At 40.3% G+C, this 20750-nt stretch overlaps 1 protein-coding gene across 1 annotated transcript in view; it reads right to left on the bottom strand.

Annotated features, from left to right (window-relative positions):
- Positions 1–716: 716 nt before the first annotated feature.
- The window catches only part of hyd (E3 ubiquitin-protein ligase hyd), a 56766-nt gene continuing 36732 nt past the window's right edge, over positions 717–20750 (bottom strand). The window contains 20 exon segments of the mRNA XM_074089495.1: positions 717–1539; positions 1944–2174; positions 3262–3409; positions 3761–3967; positions 4053–4225; positions 4227–4294; positions 4736–4898; positions 4980–5084; positions 5169–5295; positions 5521–5634; positions 5776–6098; positions 6181–6403; positions 12947–13068; positions 13582–13670; positions 14031–14170; positions 15391–15506; positions 15782–15900; positions 16084–16233; positions 16557–16722; positions 17961–18160. Of these exon segments, the coding sequence (XP_073945596.1) occupies positions 1327–1539; positions 1944–2174; positions 3262–3409; positions 3761–3967; positions 4053–4225; positions 4227–4294; positions 4736–4898; positions 4980–5084; positions 5169–5295; positions 5521–5634; positions 5776–6098; positions 6181–6403; positions 12947–13068; positions 13582–13670; positions 14031–14170; positions 15391–15506; positions 15782–15900; positions 16084–16233; positions 16557–16722; positions 17961–18160 (3197 nt within the window). The 3' untranslated portion in view covers positions 717–1326.

The following is a 20750-nucleotide window of genomic DNA, read 5'->3' as shown; positions in this document are numbered from 1 at the left end:
AATGCTTTATTTATGATTTACAGTTCTATAAGTATTTAAGTTTACTATTCTAAGTTTAATAGAGTACCAGCAGATAATTAAGTAATCAACAAAATCATAGTTGTCCAGACACCAGTAGGCTGTCTAGTCAAATTACATCTCAAGACGAAATAACTGTCTTTTGCAAGTGTGAGTCAGACTCTGTAGTTCTGAATTTTAACGGAGTTGTTACGCTATAAATGCTGAATAAATATCGTGCACGCGCTCGAGGTCACAAACGTTAAAGGTGTTATTCATAGATCAGCATCATAAGCGACTCGGAAAAAATTGTAACTATAGGATCTGATACACAAATGTAATGTTTACGGTTACTTAAATGATTAAAAAAACAGCATGTGGCGGGATGAGTATCAGTTTTCTTAGGAATAATATTTAATATTTTCAAGTAAGACTTACAAAGTTTTGCTTCGTTACAAATAAATTATCAATAGTTTTGTGAAAGTGAGCGGTTTATAAAAGTTTCCTCGTTTTTTTTTATAACTGTTCTAAAACCTAGCCGCAGCATGAATTTTGAGAATTGTTATAGTTAATAGGTCGGGAACTTATCTTAAGCAGCATTTAATGCTATGGCAGCAGGTTTATTTTAGTTTTTGATACAAGCCTTATCGATCAACTAGTATATATGTATGATAATTGATAACTAGTACGTCAGTGGAACACAAGTGAAACACATCGTAGTTATATGCACACGCTCATTTAATATAACTAAGTAAAGCAGGTAGGAGGTGCGGCGCAGCGCGCTTATGAATACATACTAATATTCATCTTAAGAGGTCAAATTATCTAAAAATAGGATCCAAAAGGACTGTGTCTTATAATTTTTAGCTTTAATTCTTCCCATACGGTATAATAAAAACTGATATTACAACTTGTAAACGTTTAATTCGACGCGAAATTCAAGAACGATATAATCAGTCAGAAAATAAAACTAGACTTAGCACAAAATTGGGTAAATTAAGTTTAATGATGGCCATAGTCCGCCAAAATTTTCTATTTTGATAATGAGTGAATCAATTAAACACTCGTTTATAAGGGAAAGTAAGATAATGAAAACGAAGGTTAGCGGTTGCTAGTTTTTTTTTGTGCTATTTACTAGCACTTGGCTATTTCTTATTGTTGCGTCAGATGAAAACTGATTTGTCATCGATGCACATTGGAAGGACTAGTCGTTTTTACGGATCCCCATCACCTCAGTGAATAGAAAAATAAACGCGAAATACATATAATAACAAGTCTTGAGACTGGGCTTAAAAGTAAAGGAAAAATATATAATGAATGAATGCTAAATTATACGAAACCAAAATTTTTCGTTTTGATTGCAAGTAATAATTTGTGCTTGAGCACGTGCCGGGAGGAGTAAAGCGGTATGTAGAGCCGGGAGATGCATGTGTTGGCGGTGGGCAGGTGCGCGTCATCGGCCGGCCGGATCGTCACCGACGGCATCGGCTGGAACCCTTCCTCGCTCGCCGGCAGCGCGGGCGACCCAGTCCAGAAATATACCTGCGTTACAACACCACGTATCGTGTTTAATACTACTTAAAAAATAAATATTAAATTGAATCACCAACATTTCACATTACGTGTATTTTTTCACTTTCGTTAGTGCTTGGGCAATAGTGATTCAGGTAGTAATTGGGACTTGAAGGAATTGCATTTGTTTTTTTTTCCATGAATTTACAAAAGCAATGAGTTCTTCAGTTATTTAAACAATCACAAACTTGATACAAATGTTAAGATGTCAAACGGACCTCACGATAACTAGCAAACACTAACATTAACAGAAACGTTAGCTAACATTTAATATAACATATGAATTCGTTTAACTTTACATCATTTGAGACAAACGAATTTAGAATGCAGTTTTTTTTTACTTTTCGCGCCTGCGGTTAAGTAAAATAACTAACCAAGTCTTGTCTCTCGAGATGCGTCATTTTGTCGACAATGGCCCAGAGCCAGCGCTTGAAGCGCGCGAGCCGCTCGGGGGGCTCTCCGCTCTCGTCGTTGAAGCTCGTGTAGGAGACGAGCGCCGCCACGTTGATGTCGCCGACGCCGTTCAACAGCAGCCGCAGGTCCTCTGCCGTCAAGCCTTCCAGGGCGGACTCGGGCAGCACGTCTAGCACTCCTACGCGCATTGCCTGCAACCACAGATTAAACAAAAGCTAGTGTTAATTTTTCTGCAAATAAATTGTTTTGGCAACCTGATGTAGAACCGTGCTTGCGTGCTTTATGGTTCTGGTATTGACCGGACGTTACTGGGCGGCACCTTTCGCAAAATGTGCCGTTTTTCGCTACTAGAATGTCCATATTGTTCACTGTATTTAGGCACTGTATTTATTATAATGTGATCTACTGGTCTTAGCCGCTTCGCGGATTGGGATTAGCAGTTGAACTGAAATTCCGGGATTTCGAAAAATCGTAGGAATTCCCAAAAATAACATTATGGATTTTATGAATATAACATAAAAACGATTCATCATCATCGTCATCAGCCGGAAGACGTCCACTTAGAACGCCACAATGAACGAAAACTCGCCACTTGCATCCACCGGTTTCCCGCCACTCTCACGATGTCGTCAGTCCACCTGGTGGGAGGCCTGCCAACGCTTCGTCTTCCGGTTCGTGGTCGCCACTTGAAGACTTTTCTCCCCCAACGGTTATCTGTTCTTCGAGCGATGTGGCCTGCCCATTGCCACTTCAATTTGTATATTTTTCCAGCTATGTCAGTGACTTTAGTTCTTCGACGAATTTCCGTATTCCAGATTCGATCGCGCAAAGAAACTCCAAGCATAGCTCTCTCCATAGCTCGTTGCGTGTCTCTGAGCCTCTCTAAGAGGCCAAAAGTCAAGGACCACGTCTCAGCGCCATAAGTCATCACTGGCAACACACGAAAAAGACCACCAACGTTCCGGAAACTTCGTGATATCTTCTCGTCCAATATTCCGCAGTGCCTGAAGAATAGAGTCTTCGACCAGTGTGTGTTGCCAGTGATAAAAACGATTGAAATCTTTCATAAGAAAATTACTAAATTTAAATATAATTTTTGATTTTCTCATTAATTTTGTAGTTTTCTGTAATCTATGCGTGAAATAACGTCCCAAAATGACCATGAGATTTTCGCTGAAGGAAAAACAACGTAAGAAAGACATCACTATGAGATTAATGCTGAGGGCACTATTACATCCCGGACCATCTCGTTCTGCTAATAAACTCAAAGGCAAGTACCTCGAGCGCCTTCTCCTGTGAGAGCAGCATGCGGTGCTGCGCGTACTTGCGCACGTAGTCGTACACGTTGAGGGCAGTGACCTCCAGCTCGCGCCCGCCCGCCACCAGCTCCACGCACCCGCCTCCCTCTTCCTCGCACATTTCCAAACTGTAACACAAGTTAATGTTGTTGAGCTCTGAAGCTTTTTAACCCTTTTCCAGGCAGTGCGTTTAGTATATAAATATACACAAATATTCGACTTTACTCAATTTACAATAAGGTACAAAATTAAATTGATGTCGTTAAAATACCCTAAATAATATAAAACTATGATTCATTATCATTTTGAATTAGCTTATTCAAATTAGCGGAACCTGGAAAAGGGTTAAACAAGAGTGGTGCCAGGAAGTTAAGATTTACAACTGTTCTTAGAATATTTTATTTTATACTTCATACTTTCGGGAAAGTATGAATGGCTACATTAATCTGGGGTAACAAATGAATAATCAGAGCAATTACCTAAAGTTGAGATCTAGAGCAGCAAACAGCGAATGAGAATCTCCCGTTTCGGCATCTACGACGAGCTGCCTGAGACTTTCGTACACGACGGGATCGAAGAATGCCAGGTCGTGAAACCGAACTGGCCGACCGAGGACATATTTCAATACGTGTCGGTTCAGGAACATTGGACACAATTCGTTTTGCAGCAGACAGAGACCAATGATTCTGTAAATAATAAATAATGCATTAACAGCCGAAAAATTATGTGGTGGATAAAGTTCATTTTGTAGTATATTGTCTTGTTCCTCACCTGCCGACATTCCTAAAGGCGTTAATCCGTTCGGGCGTCGCGCGGCCTTGCCGCGGAGAGTAGTAGCCACGTTTGCCTGGCGAATAGAAGAGGGGTGCGGCGTCGTCGGGCACTGGGGGCGCCGCGACGGGCGGCCCCGCGCCCGCGCCGCCGCCGCCGCCCCCGCGCCGCCACCGCCCCGCCCGCCCCGCTCGCGGCCGCCGCAGCAGCACTACGTTCCGATAGCGAAAATACGTCGAGATCTGCACCCAAAACAACTATATGAAGTCACATTTTAAACTGCTCGAAGTCATACGCGTGGCCCAAAGCTTAAGAATGAAATAAATAATTTTTTAATCAAACGCATAAATTATTCTGAAAGAAATATCGCTTCGCTCTTTTGAACCGTTAGGTCTGCATAGTAATTGTATTGAAAATCCGGTATTGTCATGAGAATTACCAAAATTTACATTGTATGGTGAACATCTGCGCAACATTTTATGTTTCCTTAGTGGTTTAGAATATATTTTGATCCCGTGGGAATATTGGAATAAAAAGTACCCTATGTGTGTCCCCAGCTCTAGCTGAGATAATATACACACGCTTTTGCATTTGTAATATGAGTGCAATTATAAGATAAAATGCGTTGCCACAAAGGAAAGATGCGGTCGTGCCTATGAGCAGCGAGGCCTGCGAGCACTCACCCAGTATCGCCTCGGAGGGGTGCATGACGATGAGGTCCATGGCCTCCCGCACTTTCTGCTGCAGCGCGTCCTCGCTGGCCAGGAGCACCAGCAGCTGCGCCGGCGTCAGCTCCAACAACATGCCAGTGATTTTACCAGCAAAGGAAGGGTGAAGTGAATGTACCTTAACAAAGTAAATAGGGCATAAATATGAGGCTGCTTTATCAATAATAATATTATCCATGTTCTCAAAAGCTTTACTTACTTTTGGATATAGCCTTTCGCCTAGCTGAGCTTGATGTAATGTCAGATGTTCGTTATGACCTTGTCTATCACCACTGTAACCAGCTCCTTCCGTACCTGGCGCGGCCTAGTAAAATGCAATAAGTTATTTATATAACATCTGAAGAGTTTCATATATAAATAAAAACTATTTGAGGTATAAATAAGGCACCTGTGGCGAGTATGGTCGTGCGTCTACGCTGAGCGCGCGACGCGGCTCGCGGGAGGCGGGCGGGCGCGGCGCGGGTCCGCTCGGGGAGCGTCGCGCGAGGTTCTTCATGCGCGGCCCGGGCCCACTGCTGCCACAACCGAGCACAAAATAATCAATACCAGAAGACGAACACATTCAAATTAAAGTCATGTTCTAATGCAATACAGTGCGTGAAGAAAGATTAAAAATACATAATTTAATAAAAGAGCATATTATGTTCCTTCATTTTACTAATCCACTTTCATGGTGACTTTGGATTGCGATTAGAAAGCGAATAAGGATAATTAATACTTGTTTATTGTTGTCTATTTACCGTGTGCCACTGTTGCTGCTCCCTCCGCCAGCAGCTGCGCCGGCCGCGCTAGACGCGCCGTCAGTCGTCGGAGACCGACGGGCTAAATTCTTCATCCGGGGACCACTTACACCCCTGATATACAATCATTCTTAGTTTGAGTCAGCGCCGAGACCCAAGAAATTGTCATGACATAAAATACAAGCAATCATCAAAATAAAGAACTATAAAATAAATAAGCACAACAGGGTCTCTGTATAGGATAAGAATATTTACCGTGTTCCGGTGTTAGGTCCGCCGCTGCCCGCGGGGCCGGCAGCGCCACCAGCGGCCCCGGTGGCGCCGGCGCTGCCACTGCCGCTGCCGGTCGCGGGCTCGAGCGGCGGCAGCTTCTCATTGGCGAGCAGCGCTTCGGCGACACTGGTGTAGAAAGACCGCGCGACGCCGCTGCCCTCGCCAGGTTCGTCGCGGAATGTCACCTTCACGCGGTTGACAGCCAGCGGTGGCTGCGCGCTATGCACGCGTCGGTTTTGCCCAGTAAATGCACTGTTCAGTTCGGCAAACGTTTGCTGGAGGAGCTTGGCACGATCGCGCTCCATCTAAACAATAAAACGGTGATACCAAAACTAAGGAAAAAAGTCCAGACATAAGATAAGTGTAACGTGAGAATCAACGAATTACCTTGTGCAGGGTGAGATCTCTCTGCTGCGAGTTGCGTAGTTTCTCCATATCGCGACGGAACTTGACCTCCTTAACGGGGAAGCCGCCGAGTTCGGCCACCACGGAGCCAGGCTCCAGGCCCACATCCTCGGTGAACACGCGGCCGAACAGGTCAAGTGAGAGCCGCCAGCGCCCCAGCAGTAGGTCGTGCGATACCGACGCGCCCAGCGACGGACACGCGCGCCTGCGCACCACAACACACGTTACACAAACGTTACAAAACAGTTACAAAAGCGTCCATTAATCCTTAACCTTTTAACCGCCAATACGTTTTCATTTGTACGAGCCCGTATCGCCACCTACACCGAAACTATATGACATTTTGTCTTAATTATAAGACTGCGGCGAAATGAGCTGGATAATTTTTCTTATAATTCAGACAATGGCGGTTAAAGCGTTAATTCCCCCTACTTTTCGCCAAAGACATCGCGTCGACGGATCTGCACTGTTTTTATTTTATCTTGATCTCTAAATAATTATTCATCATCCCAGCCTATATATGTTCCCATCATCCCAGCCTATTATTCTGTATAAAAACCATATAAAATATGTAACTGGCTGCACCTTAGCCTGTCCTCACGTACGAATTAATAATAAAAAAGCAAGTGGTTGCAGTATCGTTTTAACAACATTACGATACAGTGCTGTTATGGGGAATACACAATATAGAATTTTCCAGAATGTTGTTTTGTATGCTGTTGTATTACTGTTCGTGATTAAGTTAATCACAGATTACAGTATAGGAGTAGAAAAAATGTAATACCAACGCAATATCATGTAAGTTAGAATTACTATCACCAGTTAATGATTAACGTTACCTTTTTTTAATGTACCGATATGTAAGTAATTAGTGATTAACGTAGGTAGTTAACTATTTGATTGACGATACTCAGCTTTAGCAGTTACACGGGTTACCTAACTTACTGGAGAATCAAACATCAAAGTATTATTTTTTCTTCGCTTATTGTTCTCAAAGAGCTATTCTAAAGGTGTCAACTTTCCGACCGTTCTTCTTTCCCACCAAAGAGTTGTTCCAGTCATGTGAAGTGCTCACGGTTGGCCAGCTTTTTATCATGAATTTGATCTTAGAACAGCATAAACTTGCCCCCTACAACCCCGATGTCTATAAAAAAGGCGATCGGACATAGTTTTTAAAAAACCGCGCGCCAATTCCGCGTTTATGCGCAAGTTCTCAACTTTTTCGGGTCCTCTCATCCTACTAATATTATAATTATTATAAATGTGAAAGTTTGTGAGTGAGTCAGAGAGTGAGTGAGTGAGTATGTTTGTTACTTTTTCACGCTAAAACGGCTGGACCAATTTGAATGAAATTTAGCGAAAAGTTAGTTTATAACCTGGATTAAAACATAGGATACTTTTTATCCCGCTATTCCCACGGGATATAAACTCTCGAAATAACAACCGCTGGGCTTAGAGTCATGAAATTTGGTATGTAGGTAGTTGTATGTCTGGAATAACACATAGGCGACTTTTTGACCCGATATTCCCACGGGATACTTAGGGATAAAATTTTGAAATAACAACCGCTGGGCTTAGAGCCATGAAATTTAGTATGTAGGAGCTGGACCTCTGGAATAACACATACGCTACTTTTTATCCCGATATTCCCACGGGATAGTTTTGTAACCAAAGGACCCCATACATCCCTGTATTACTATTATTATTATTATTTAGTATTTTTTTCTTTAATTGTATACTGTAATTTTTAAGTATTTTATTTGTAATTATTTTATTTTGAAAAAAAAAAACTTTTTGCCAAGTTTCTTGCGGCGCATTCTTCTTGGCAATGATGGTCTTTCCGAAAGCGCTGGTAGTTTAAAAAATTACGTGTAAAAGTGCCCATTGCAGCCTATTTACTGAATAAATGATTTGAATTTGGATAGGGACAATTTTTGAAATTTCAGCACTGAGTTTAGAGTTTTTTTCTTTAATTGTATACTGTAGTTTTTAAGTATTTTATTTGTAATTATTTTATTTTGAAAAAAAAAAAACTGCCAAGTTTCTTGCGGCGCATTCTTCTTGGCAATGATGTTCTTTCCGAAAGCGCTGGTAGTTTAAAAAATTACGTGTAAATGTGCCCATTGCAACCTATTTACTGAATAAATGATTTGAATTTGGATAGGGAAAATTTTTGAAATTTCAGACTGGGTTTAGAGTCTTGATTTTTGTACAGTTATTCACAACACAACCTCAATGAAGACCACAATATAAATTTTGGAAATTTCCAGGGGAATTTTGTAAAATTCCGAAAATTTCAATTGCAACTACCAGACCGAATAGTTTAAGCGTGCGAAGCTGCGCGTAAAAGCTACTTTACAATAAAATTAACAGACTTCTAATTATTTATGATTTAAACTATCGTAGCTGTATATTGAAACTAAAAGAGTGGCTAATGGACATGTCTTATGAGGAAACTGAAAACCTTATGATAGTTGTATAGCTTAATTTTTTACTTGTATATTTGCGAAACGCGATGAAATAAATTGTTACTATCATTTATGTTATGTTTTAAGCCCACATTTTTATTTGCCTTTTTGTGCCAACGGAACCCTATTACTGAGATTCCGCTGTCTGTCTGTCTGTCTGTCCGTCCGTCTGTCACAGGGCTCTATCTCTTGAGCCGTAATAGCTAGGCACTTGAAATTTTCACAGATTATGTATTACAGTGGCCGCATCAACAACAAATACTAAAAATAAAATAAAGTTACAAATTAAAGGGAGTCGTCATACAAGAAACGTGTTTCATTCAGCGGTTTTTGATTGCTAGGCTGCCAAGATGACGGCCGTCAGTTGCTAGGGGCAACGCCCGTGACCCTATGTTGTTAAATGTTTTACTATTTATTAATTTGCGATTTTATTAGTGCTATTTTATAAAACCTTCGATAATTATAATAATTTTCTCTAAGACCGTGGTTTATTTTTTTGTGCAGCATTAAGACTATATAACAATTTATGATCCACAAACCTCCGACACACACTTCACAAAAGCCAACTTCAATTAAGCACTCACAGCTGCTGTATTTAATGTTTTTTACATTAAAAATGTTCTTTTATAATTCATACTAAGGGGCTGTTTCACCAACCATTGATTAGTGTTAACTGGCGGTTAGGTGTGATGCCGTCTCTATTTGTTTTGTTTGAATAGAAGGAGACGGCATCACATTTAACCGTCGGTTAACGCTAATCAATGGATGGTGAAACAGCCCCTAAGTAACACTATTTATTTACAAGGTCAAAATTTAAAATCAGGTTTAGATTTATTCACTAATTCATAATAAGTACGCGCCGTTCGGCCGAATTACTGCGTTCAGCCAATTTTTTTTTTCGGCGCAGGGCAAGAGTCTAAAGCGCTATCCAGCCTCCGACAGGGCGATAGCCAAAGAGGATGAGAATTTAAAATTGTTCTTTATTCAAAATACTTGCACCTAGTGCTTACATTTTGGTGATATGTTTTTATTAACTTGTAATGTAATGTAACTAATTATGTTTGTTCAGGTGGAATTAAATAATTTAAATAAAATATTAAAATCTTAAATATTAAATATTTCAACTTAAGGTTGAAGATATATTCAACCGATGGAGCTGAAATTTTGCATGAAGTATAAATCCGATGACAATGCAATATTATTATGACGTAGAGCTGATCTGATGATGAAGTTAGATGTTGGCCATAGGAACGCTGTAATAAAACGACACGACCGCATCGATTTTGGTCTCATTTGTTTCGTCTTGACTACTACCTACTTTGGTAACCAGGGGCAAAAAGCACCGCCAACAAAAAAGCTTGTATTCGATTTTTTTACAAAAAATGATTACTGAACTATTTGTTTTTAAAACATTGTACAGTCGGCCAAGAAAGTGGTCTACCAGTTTTGACAAAAGTTTCTGTGAGATCAAATTATCACTAAGGTTGACTTTTCTAACGGAGTGTAAGAGATGCACAAATATGACGTATCGTCTATTATTTGAGATTCCTGACATTTAAAGTCATATATTATTTTGATTTTGACCTTTGTTATAAATGCAGTAGGCTATTATTTTGCGGTAATGTTATAATATGATTCCCTTCAATTAAAACCATTTCGATCTTTTTCAAGAAAAACTTTTTGCAACTGAAAAATAAATTATCACTGACAAGTGTCACGTATTTTTATCGACGTAAATTCAACAAAAGTGTTCTTATATATTATTCTAATTTCTTTCGGTAATGCCTCGTAATTTATCAAGAGCCGAACGAGCTAATATTATAGCACTCCATAACGAGGGCTTCAGTAATAGTTGGATTTCTAGGCATCTAAATGTGTCCGTAAGTGTCATTTAGTTCACCACGACGTAGTTCAGCGGCGGCCTTACCCATTGCGAGGCTCCGGGCGGCAGGTCTTTACGAGGTCCTTTGTCCTTCGTGAAAAGTATGTGAAGCGAAAATATAGTTAAATAAATCCATAGTTTTTAAATGTGCTTGGGTTGTTGTGCGAGGCCCCTGCAAGAGCGAGGCCCCGGGCGATTGCCCTGTCCGCCACCCCCTGAGGCCACCGCTGACGTAGTTTAAACATTACACTTATTCTTATTACTCCTATATTTATTTAAGTCTTAATTTTAGAGGCAAGCAGTTCGTTTATGGATTACACGTGATGGCGAAGAGGGAAACTTAAATGATCGTCATCGCAGCGGTCGACGTCGTGAAATCTCAGACGATCAAAGAGAAATGATGAGACGTGAATATGATAATAATGGTTTCGTGCCGACTAAATATTTTGCAACAATGTTTGACGTTACTACTCAAACAATCAGAAATCACTTGCATTATGTGGGCTTGCATTATAGACATTACGCAAAAAAAGTTGATATGACTGAAAATCATAAAAATGCTCGATTGAATTTTGCCAGACAGCACTTAGATTTCGATTGGAGTAATACTGTGTTCTGCGACGAGAAAACTTTTAAGTCCAGCCAGCATGGACGTTTACAGCTATGGCGTCGCGATGGGACACGTTACACAGAAGACCATGTTATACCGAATAAGGAATCGGGCCGCATTTCGGTTAACATTTATGGTTGGATGACTGCTGACGGAGTTGGAGAGCTGTGCTGTATGCCACCGCGAGCAAGGGCACTTGATTATGTAGATGTCCTGCAAAATTCAATGTTGCCCACTGTCCGGACTTTTTATCCAGAAAATGAAATGCCACAATTTAATTATTGCCAGGACAATTCTTCTTTGCATAAAGCGTTGGTGACGCGTGCCTGGTTCGATGCACACCCGGAAATAAGGTTAATTGCTTGGCCAGCAAAATCCCCTGATTTAAACCCAATCGAAAACCTTTGGGGCCTTATGGTTCAAAGATGGTGCAACCGCCACGAGCGAACACGCGAAGCTCTTGAGCGACACTGTAATGAAGTATGGGAGGCAACCCGCGGGTCCGATCTCTGCCTACAGCTAGTAGGCTCAATGAGAGACCGTCTTCAAGCAGTAATTGACGCTGATGGCGGATACACTAGATATTAATAGGATAATTTTATATTTTTGTTTTCTCACAACCAGAAATAAAGACTGACAGCTGAAGTTTCTTCTATCATTGTTAATTATTTTACAGTAAATAAAACAGAGCAAAAAATTACATTTTAATACAAATATATTCATAGACGAGCACTGTTCTAGTTACGCTGATAGATAGGAATAAACTTGAAAATTGGCTCTAAATTCGCGATAATAAATGATAATTGAATTAGTTAATTCGAGAATAACCAAAGTGACTTTTGAACCCCATAGTAACTTCAGCCGTTTACGAAGTGGCAGACTCTTATTGAAATAATGCTTAAACAAAACACGACGATGTCAGTTGTCAATTCAAACTTGACACATCACATGACGTAAATACATAATGAAAAAGAGAGCAATTGTCACTGTCATAACATTACTGCAAGGGGAAATCGACCTTGTTGTCTCATGACGTTCAAATAAACATCGACCGTAGGGTGGTAGACCAATTTCTTGGCTGACTGTACGGAGGTGCGGAACGCTTCATGCGCGAGTCGCTCGCACTCGCACTTGACCGATTTTTGTATCCTAGTTTAGGCATTTAAGAGCGTTTATACCTGCTGAGCTGGAAACGTTGCATTTTTGTTAGTTTTTCTCGATTATTCCATAAAAATTGAATGAAAATTAATGATGTTGTCTGTTAGATCCCTTCTTAGTATATAAGTTAATGTGTCTACTCCAATAATTATTCGTGATAGACTTTTATGTTCCTTAAAAACGAATTAATGTTTATGACCAGTTTTTTTTTATAAAAAGTCTAATGAATAATAATTGGAGTAGACACATTAACTTATATATTAAGAAAGGTTCTATCAGACAACATTATTAATTTTCATTCAATTTTTATGGAATAATCGAGAAAAACTAACAAAAATACAACGTTGCCAGCTCAGCAGGTATAAACCCTCAGTTATTTATGAATTAGCATGATATTGTATTACGTTTAGGTACTCAGTGTTCTAGTTAGCTCTACACACTTGTATTATATTGAGTCAAAAGTGTACCTAGTATATCGGTTTATTGTTTACTAAAACCTAGACATAGTTTCAGCGCTTACTAACTTCTTTATAATAAACAATTTCAATTTCAAATTTCAAACAATTATTTTACTTTAAAGTTTATGGCGATCTTACAAGAAGCAATAAATTTCCGTCGTAAATGACTTACGGTTGTTGCGGAGTATTGATTTGCGGCAGCAGCGGCGGCGGTGGCAGGCCGGTGGTCTCGACGGTGACGTGCGCTGATATTTCTTGGGACTCTAGTGGATCTGCCGCGCTCAATAACTCGCCCTGTATTGAGTGCTAAGTTTTATTTCACGAGCAATAACAACGTGTCAATGACTGAAGAACCATTTCGCCACTGATCGCTGAGAGATTATAAGAAAATGTGAATAAATATTTCCTCATTTGTTAATAAACCATCCAACCTTTTACCTCACTACTCCGCAACCTACTACCACCCGCAATGAACAGTGGTTGCGGAGTAGCTAGGCAAAAGGTTATTCATTGACATCGACCTCAGTAACGTCACCCTGAATTGATCAATTGAATACATTCATTGTTATATGGTTTGACGTTAGTCTAAGAATCAAATTATTAACAAAAATCACGAAGAAGCGAAAAAGTAAATGAGCAAAGACAGAAAACTTACGCAGTGGCACTTCACTAGTGGAGGTCATTTTATTTATCGCATTATATTATTATTGATCGAAATGCCAGGCGGCTGAAGGGAGCAAATTCCAATAGAAGGATCAGGGTTTAATTTTGATAAGTAAAGTCCCCCATAAAAGTGGAGTGACTTACAGCACGTACAATGACAGTCTTGATCGGACTGCGGGAGGACGACGCGCGCGGCTCTGTAATGGCGATGCCGACACCCGATCCGCTCGGACCTGCGATCAAATACAAGGCTAGAATTACTGCAATAAAGCTAATAAATGACTGAAGTTAATAAGGTATTTAACAGCTCCTAAATTTGCAATATCCTATATTATATATTATCTTATATTATTTTTATTATCAATACACACAGACAATATGTAGCGAAAAAAGAATCAGTCGAATACTATATATTTTATGTCTCTTTATAAAACGCAGTTCTTAAAGCAGTAGGTATGGCACTACTGAGGTGTGACGCTAGCATTTTTCTATTCGATAATATCATAATATGCATTGTCAGATAGTGATTTCAACATTGAAAAAGAAAAACAAATATCGTATTCTGCATAGATGGTGTGGTGTACATGGCATACCTGGAGAAGCCAAGGACGCGAGTCCCTGCCGGTGTGGAGCCTCGATGATGGAGACAGCTGTGTTGACGAGCGTGTGGAACTCGGAGGGCGGCGTAGGCTCAGCCAGTGCGCCTAACCCACTCGTCACCGAATGCGGGTGTCTCAACGAAAACAAAAAACTACTACTTTACGTCGCAACATCATTTATGCCCATATGTTTAATTGGGATGGTAGCAAGCCCATTGTAAAAGTGGTATGAAAGATAGAACAACGGGTCTCTGAGTCAACCTCCTATATGAAATTTGAATATTTGGTATGTGTTGGAATATGGGTGTATTCTGTGTGTATGTGTTGTGTCATCTCATCTATTTTGGAGTACAGTAACGAGTCATGTAGTGTAACATCTACTTTAGGACATTTATCTAAAATTACTAATCGAATTTCTTATACATTTCATATACTGACACTGACAAAAGTTATTAACAAAACAATCCGTCGCCTTTATTCCCTTCGGCCCCGTACGTAACCGGAGTTTCGTAACCAGTTGCGGAAGAATTTTTTTTCGGTCTTGTTCGAAAGCGGTTGCGAACAAAAACCATTTTTATACGATACCAGTTACCAAAGAACACTTTTTGATCTTGCGCGAAACTATGATCAGTGATCGACTTCTGGTTTTTTTACTGAAGCTTATTTTCACAGTAGCATTTTTTTCAATCAGATTCAACACAGGCACAGTGTACTTTTGTGTAGTTTTGGCCCTTCGGACTGATGCAAACTTAACATAACCTAAACCTACCTGTTTCTGTGTCGATTAAAATGGAAAAACAAAACGTGATTGTGAAAATAAGATTGTATACTTTATTACATAATGCGTGAATAAGCTTCAAACGAAGATTCTATATTCTGTATGGGAAACCAGTTCAGAAAACAGAATTATTTTTCTTCATTCGAAACCAGGTTTCTGGAAAAGAAAAACAATTCTGTTTTCTAAATTGGTCTTGAACCTTTGGTTTCCAAAGTAGCCGAAGGGCCTTTATTACATCAACTTTATTTATAGAGATTTATTTTTCTAGCCGAAATACCTAACGCTATTGGCTAGGTGCATGGGTCGAGTAGGAACAACGAAAGCGATCGCTGTGCTTGATGTGGCCAAAAGTGAAAACTTGGACGGCTGTTTCTGGCGTCAAATGAGTTATCTAATCATATATTTGTGTAGTAGTTATTTATTTCGGAAATCGGTTTTAGGGGGCGGATAATCGATCCCATGAGAAAAGTTCACGTATAAGTATGTGTCTTCTCTGAGAAAACATGAATTAGAAAACAAAGTTTAGCGCTCCACTAAGCGTTACCATTAAAGAAATACAATAAATTAGTATAGTACCTGTGAGGTTTCTTTCTAGAGATGTGACGCGCTTCATTTGAATCAGAGTCGGACAAATATTCGCCATCAGTGTCGACATCCATTTTGCCTAAAGCGTCCTTTGCGCAAGATAAATCCTGGTAGAAAAAGATACAATTAATAAAATAAAACAAGGCAAGTGAAAGACGGACTTGGCTGGTTTTTATTAAAAATTACCTAGCGGACTTGAAATTTTGTATAAAATATAGATTGGATGACAATACAAGAACAGTCAACATAAAGTACAGTCAGCACAAAAAGGTTGTATTAAAAATTAGGTATTTATCCAAAACTTATCAGTATAGCATTTGTACACTTATCTATTTATAATTACATTGAGATTGTTACGCAAAGAGTGGTCAAATCGTGTTACCTGAGGCTCGTCCCGGCCCATGGAATGCGAGTGCGTCGGGGGCGCGGAGGCGGGCCGCGCCGGCGGCCACCAGCTGCGCTCCGCGCCGCGCGTCGACAGCCCGAGACGGCGAGGCACCACTGCCAATACAAACTTGATTTAACGCTATGCTCCATCAAAGCTAAACTCTACCGTATCCCCACTCATATCTACGGATTTGAAGCTTCAACTTGAACAGCTGATTATTTAAATTGCGGATTGTAACGATATAATCGAATAATGGTATCTTTTTATTAAGATAAGTAATAAGTTTATGGTGAAACCTTCGAGTGGATTGTTAACGCCGGGCGGCGCGTCTCCGGCGGCGGGCACGGTGACGGGCTGGCGCGGCATCCCGAACAGCTCCTCGCGGCGCGCGTTTGGTTGCAGAAGTTGCGGCTGGTCAGCCAGCGGCAGCGCTTCTTGCATCGTCACTGTGAACAAACATTCATTGGTGATTACGCCTTAAAACATTCATAAGACATGGTAACAAATAATCACTGTCGAACATAAATCCAGCAAAGCTACTACGAAACTCGAAGTTCGTGTCGTGCGGTCCCTCTGACACTTAAACTATTTAATACGAGAGCGAGAGGGACGGTACGATACGAACTTCGAGTTTCGTAGTAGCCCTGCAGTTTGTTCATCTCATAGAATAAGCATAAATACCTAATTGGCCGTTTGTTTGGGCCCTACGATCGATGCAAATGTGCGCTCATGAAATGGCCGCGAGTAAAGGCCTCGATGGTAAACTTACTGTTGAAGGGATCCGGAGGCGGGCAACCCAGACACAGAGTGGAGTCAGAACGCTGGAAGAAGTTGTGCGCGCGGCCGCGCGGGCCTTCTCCCTCGCCATCGGATTCGGCCGCCGCTGCGCCACCGACGACCATATCCTCGTCACCCTCCTCGTTCTCGTTTTCATCCTGTAAAATCGGTAATTTTCAAAATGACAGGGTTCACACAATGAGTGCACAGTGGATATGTATACATTAATAGCATAAATATCAATTTAAAATCCAACATGTATTGTGATTAACCCGTTTGAGTCGCATCTGTAGTATTTGTTTAGGTTTTCAAGTCCGAAAAATGCGAACAACAATTTAGCGTGGATGCCGCTTGGTGCAGTTTGTTTGACATGAGACAGCACGCCAGAACCGCGAACACGCAACACCCAACACTCGGTCATCAGTCGTGTGTGTTGCGTCTCGTCTTGTTTAGCTGTACCGAAATGTGTGAGGCTGCCTAGTAAGGATTGTGTACTCGAACAGTTACTGCGTCGAAACCTCACTCAGAAAATCAAACACTAATCTGTGAGTGAGTGTTGTTATAGTATACCGCAGTTGTAGTCGCAGCCTCGTGTTAAGTAGTGTCACAGAATATAAAATAGTACTGACGTACAGAATGGCCACGCTCCGCCCCGCACCTGTTCGAGTTACCCCACCCCTCAAGCGCAGATTGCAGGAAAACCGCAGGAAAGCAGTCGGGTGCGCAACGCGATGTATGTCGGTCGCACCGTCGCACGGCACTAAGTTCGGGAGCCATAACTTTGCGAAATGGTGATGTACTGTGCGTTGTATGGGTGTTTGTCAACAGCCAAAGACAAAAAAAGGAGTTTTTTTCGATTTCCGAAGGACGAAAAAAGGTAGGTAAAGTACCTAACCAACTTTAATTAGCAACATGTACAATGTACTTAGGTATTAGGTAACTGAGGAAAAAACCAATACCTAGGTTTAAAAGTGTGTACCTATAATGTATAAATAGACGTCTTACAACAAATTGTCTAAAAGTATCGCGATTAGTACATGAAATAACTAATTAGGTATGTACCGAATAATTCGTTCAAGTTTGTAGTCATATTATAATGGATATATTGTAATGTAAAATAATAATGCTTAAATACATAGACAGACACATTTTAAGTAGGTTTAAATAAAAATATATGATTAACGATTACATTTATTTACACATCTAAGCCATACCTACATACCCTATAGTACTAGGGTTTTGCGATAGTCAGCCCTGTGTATCTTACGCACACGTTGACGCGAGTACAGACGTCGTCGTGCCTATGTAGATTCAAGAACGCGTATTTTGTATGGCGTGGCCGCCCTGTGGTAGTGTATGGAGTTGTGTTGGGTAGTGTAGTGTGCTGCGTACTGACCGAGGACCAGAGGTGGTGGTGGTGCGGCTGCGGCTGCGCGGCGCGCATGTAGTAGACGAGCGCGTCCAGCACGTACGCGACGTGCTTGAGCGCGGCCACGTCCAGCACCGGCAGCTGCTCCGCGTGCTCGGCGCTGTGCGCGCGCAGCAGCGACAGGCAGTACGCTAGGAACTCGCGCCGCGCGCTGCCCGCTTCCACGCCTGCTGGAAACGGCACCTCTATTGTTAATATCGCTCCAATGCAGCCGGAGCTGGGAGCGGTCAGACAAAAGATCGAGCGAGGACAAAACATTGTTGCTGTCACACAAATCCATAAGAACACGAGATAGATAAAGAATATTTCTTATTTATCCAAGTCGGAGAATGTAGGAAATACATTAGCCTCTTCACCGCCACAGGAAAAAAACCAGCGACAAATCAACTTGATTTTTAATTCCATTGCAGAAGGATTAATTTCGAGTTGAATGGTGGTCATATACAGTTGTGGACAACTAATTAGGAACCTGTGTGGAAAAATGAGTTAGCGTCTGATTATGAACTTAAAATTACGAAACCTATTAATTTCCTGTCTTAATTATTTACAGTGCTTACTTAGATTTATATGCCATAGAAACATACAGAAATGAAAACTGGCAAGTGTAAAATATGTCATCACAAATAAGAATGAAATGTTTCAAGTCCCACATACAGCTGGACATTTAATTAGGGACACCAGCAAAATAGTAAAATAAATTTAAATTTAGTAAAGAAAACATGTGTTTTCTTATAAGGTGTAAAAAATATCAACCATTTCAGGTTACGATGGCGTAATTTTTAATAAACTGTAGCAAATCCACATTTTTTTTATTTATTTTTATTCGCAGGCCAATCTAGAACGAATACGATTAACTAGTAAGGAACATGACTGATCTTGCAGTATGTTTCGGGTCATTATCATGCTGGGACGTTTAAATAACCGGAAGATGTTCCTCAGCATACGGTAACATGGTTTCCTTCAGTATAATTTTATATTGAAATTGGTCCAAGTTGCCGTCAATTTTCCTAATGGGTCCAACTCCATGCATTCTTAATAAAGTCAACATTTTTTCGTTGTGTGCATTGCTACATTTTTTTTACCCATCCTTTTTACGGTTCCGGAGCCAAAATGGCAAAAACGGAAACCTTATAGTTTCGCCATGTCTGGCTGTCTGTCTGTCCGTCCGTCCGCGACTCTGCTCAGGGACTATCAATGCTAGAAAGCTGTAATTTTGCACGGATATATATGTAAACTATGCCGACAAAATGGTACAATAAAAAAATAAAAAAAAAATTTTTTTTAGGGTACCTCCCATAGACGTAAAGTAGGGGTGCTTTTTTTTTCTCATCCAACCTTATAGTGTGGGGTATCGTTCGATAGGTCTTTTAAAACCATTAGGGGTTTGCGAAGTCAATTTTTTGATTCAGCGATTTCTTTGCAAAATATTCTACTTTAAAGTGCAAATTTTCATGAAAATCTAAAATCTAAAACGGTGAGTAGAAAAATGAAAAAATTCAGGATGATAGTAAGTATATCAAACTTTCAAGGAAAACTATAACGGCTAAGTTTGCTTGAGAATTATTAGTAGTTTAAGAGTAAATAGCAGCCTAAGGTATAAAATATACCTAAACTTGGAAGATTCAGTATAAAATTTTGTCCAATATTTTGACGTTTTGTTAGTCAACACTAAAGCTAGGATTGAAGGTTTATTTTTCAATAACTTTCATTTTTAACCGATTTCAAAAAAGGAGGTTTTATGTTCCAACAAAGGAGGAGGTTTTTTTATGTATGTTCTCACTGTCAATTGTGTTCAAAATTCTTTTTTTATTCGAAAGGGTACTCTTCTGAGGTGGTCCCATTGTCACCAAGTCAAGATCTGATGACGGGATCCAAAGGAAATCGAGGGCAAACCTCAAATTTTACAGGTACACCTATGACGATTTTGGCATTTTTAGCATTAAAATAAGCATTTACATTCAGAAAGTATCATTTGGTAAACTGGACCTGATGAAGAAGACCGTAGATGACCAATGGAACTCGTCAAAGCTAAGTAATGCTCTCTCGTCTATAAACGATCATGATCAATATACCTATATAAGCGACTAAGAAGGAGCTTTAAGTTAATGATTCTTTCGAACTGATCTGATGCTGAAGCCGGAAGGTAGGCAACGGAACTCTGTTATAACTTAACTGTTTGGGCTTAATGGAGTCATTGTGAGATGTTCTTTGGCTACGAATCACTAAAAAGTGAGAAATAAAGAAAATTTTTAACAAAAAAGTAAAACCGACTCCGTTTTCATGGAAATTGTATTTAATAATTAATAATCAATGTTTCAAGAAGTAAAACGTACGAAGTAACATTTTCTTTTGATTGACAAGTAAGGGTGCCCCCAAACAGTCGCTAGTCGCTCGTTTGCAGCGATAAATCTGGTCACGTGACGTGAAATTTTAAAGGTGATTTTGAATTTCCCGCGACTCAAAAAAGTAGCGTCAGGTCGCCGCTGCCGCCGCCGCAGCGACAAGATGGCTGCTTGCAGGAATAGTCTTGGTCTTTACAGCTGATTTCTTAATCTCATTTAGTAGTAGTCGTGGTAGTGGTACAAATAAAAGAAATTAGAGTGAATAAAAAAATAAATAACACTCGTTTTTACCGAAATTGAAGGTTTTTTTGCCAGCGATAAAGCTCAACATTTTCAGCTTTATCGCTACATGTCACGTGACCAGATTAGACGTTGGAAACCAACGTCGAGCGACGGCATGTGGCCCCACCTTAAA

Source organism: Choristoneura fumiferana, chromosome Z, assembly GCF_025370935.1.
Source record: "Choristoneura fumiferana chromosome Z, NRCan_CFum_1, whole genome shotgun sequence".
In the NCBI taxonomy this organism is placed as follows: Eukaryota; Metazoa; Arthropoda; class Insecta; order Lepidoptera; family Tortricidae; genus Choristoneura; species Choristoneura fumiferana.
The sequence above is the reverse complement of the archived record's forward strand: the minus strand, read 5'-3'. Positions and strand labels throughout refer to the sequence as shown.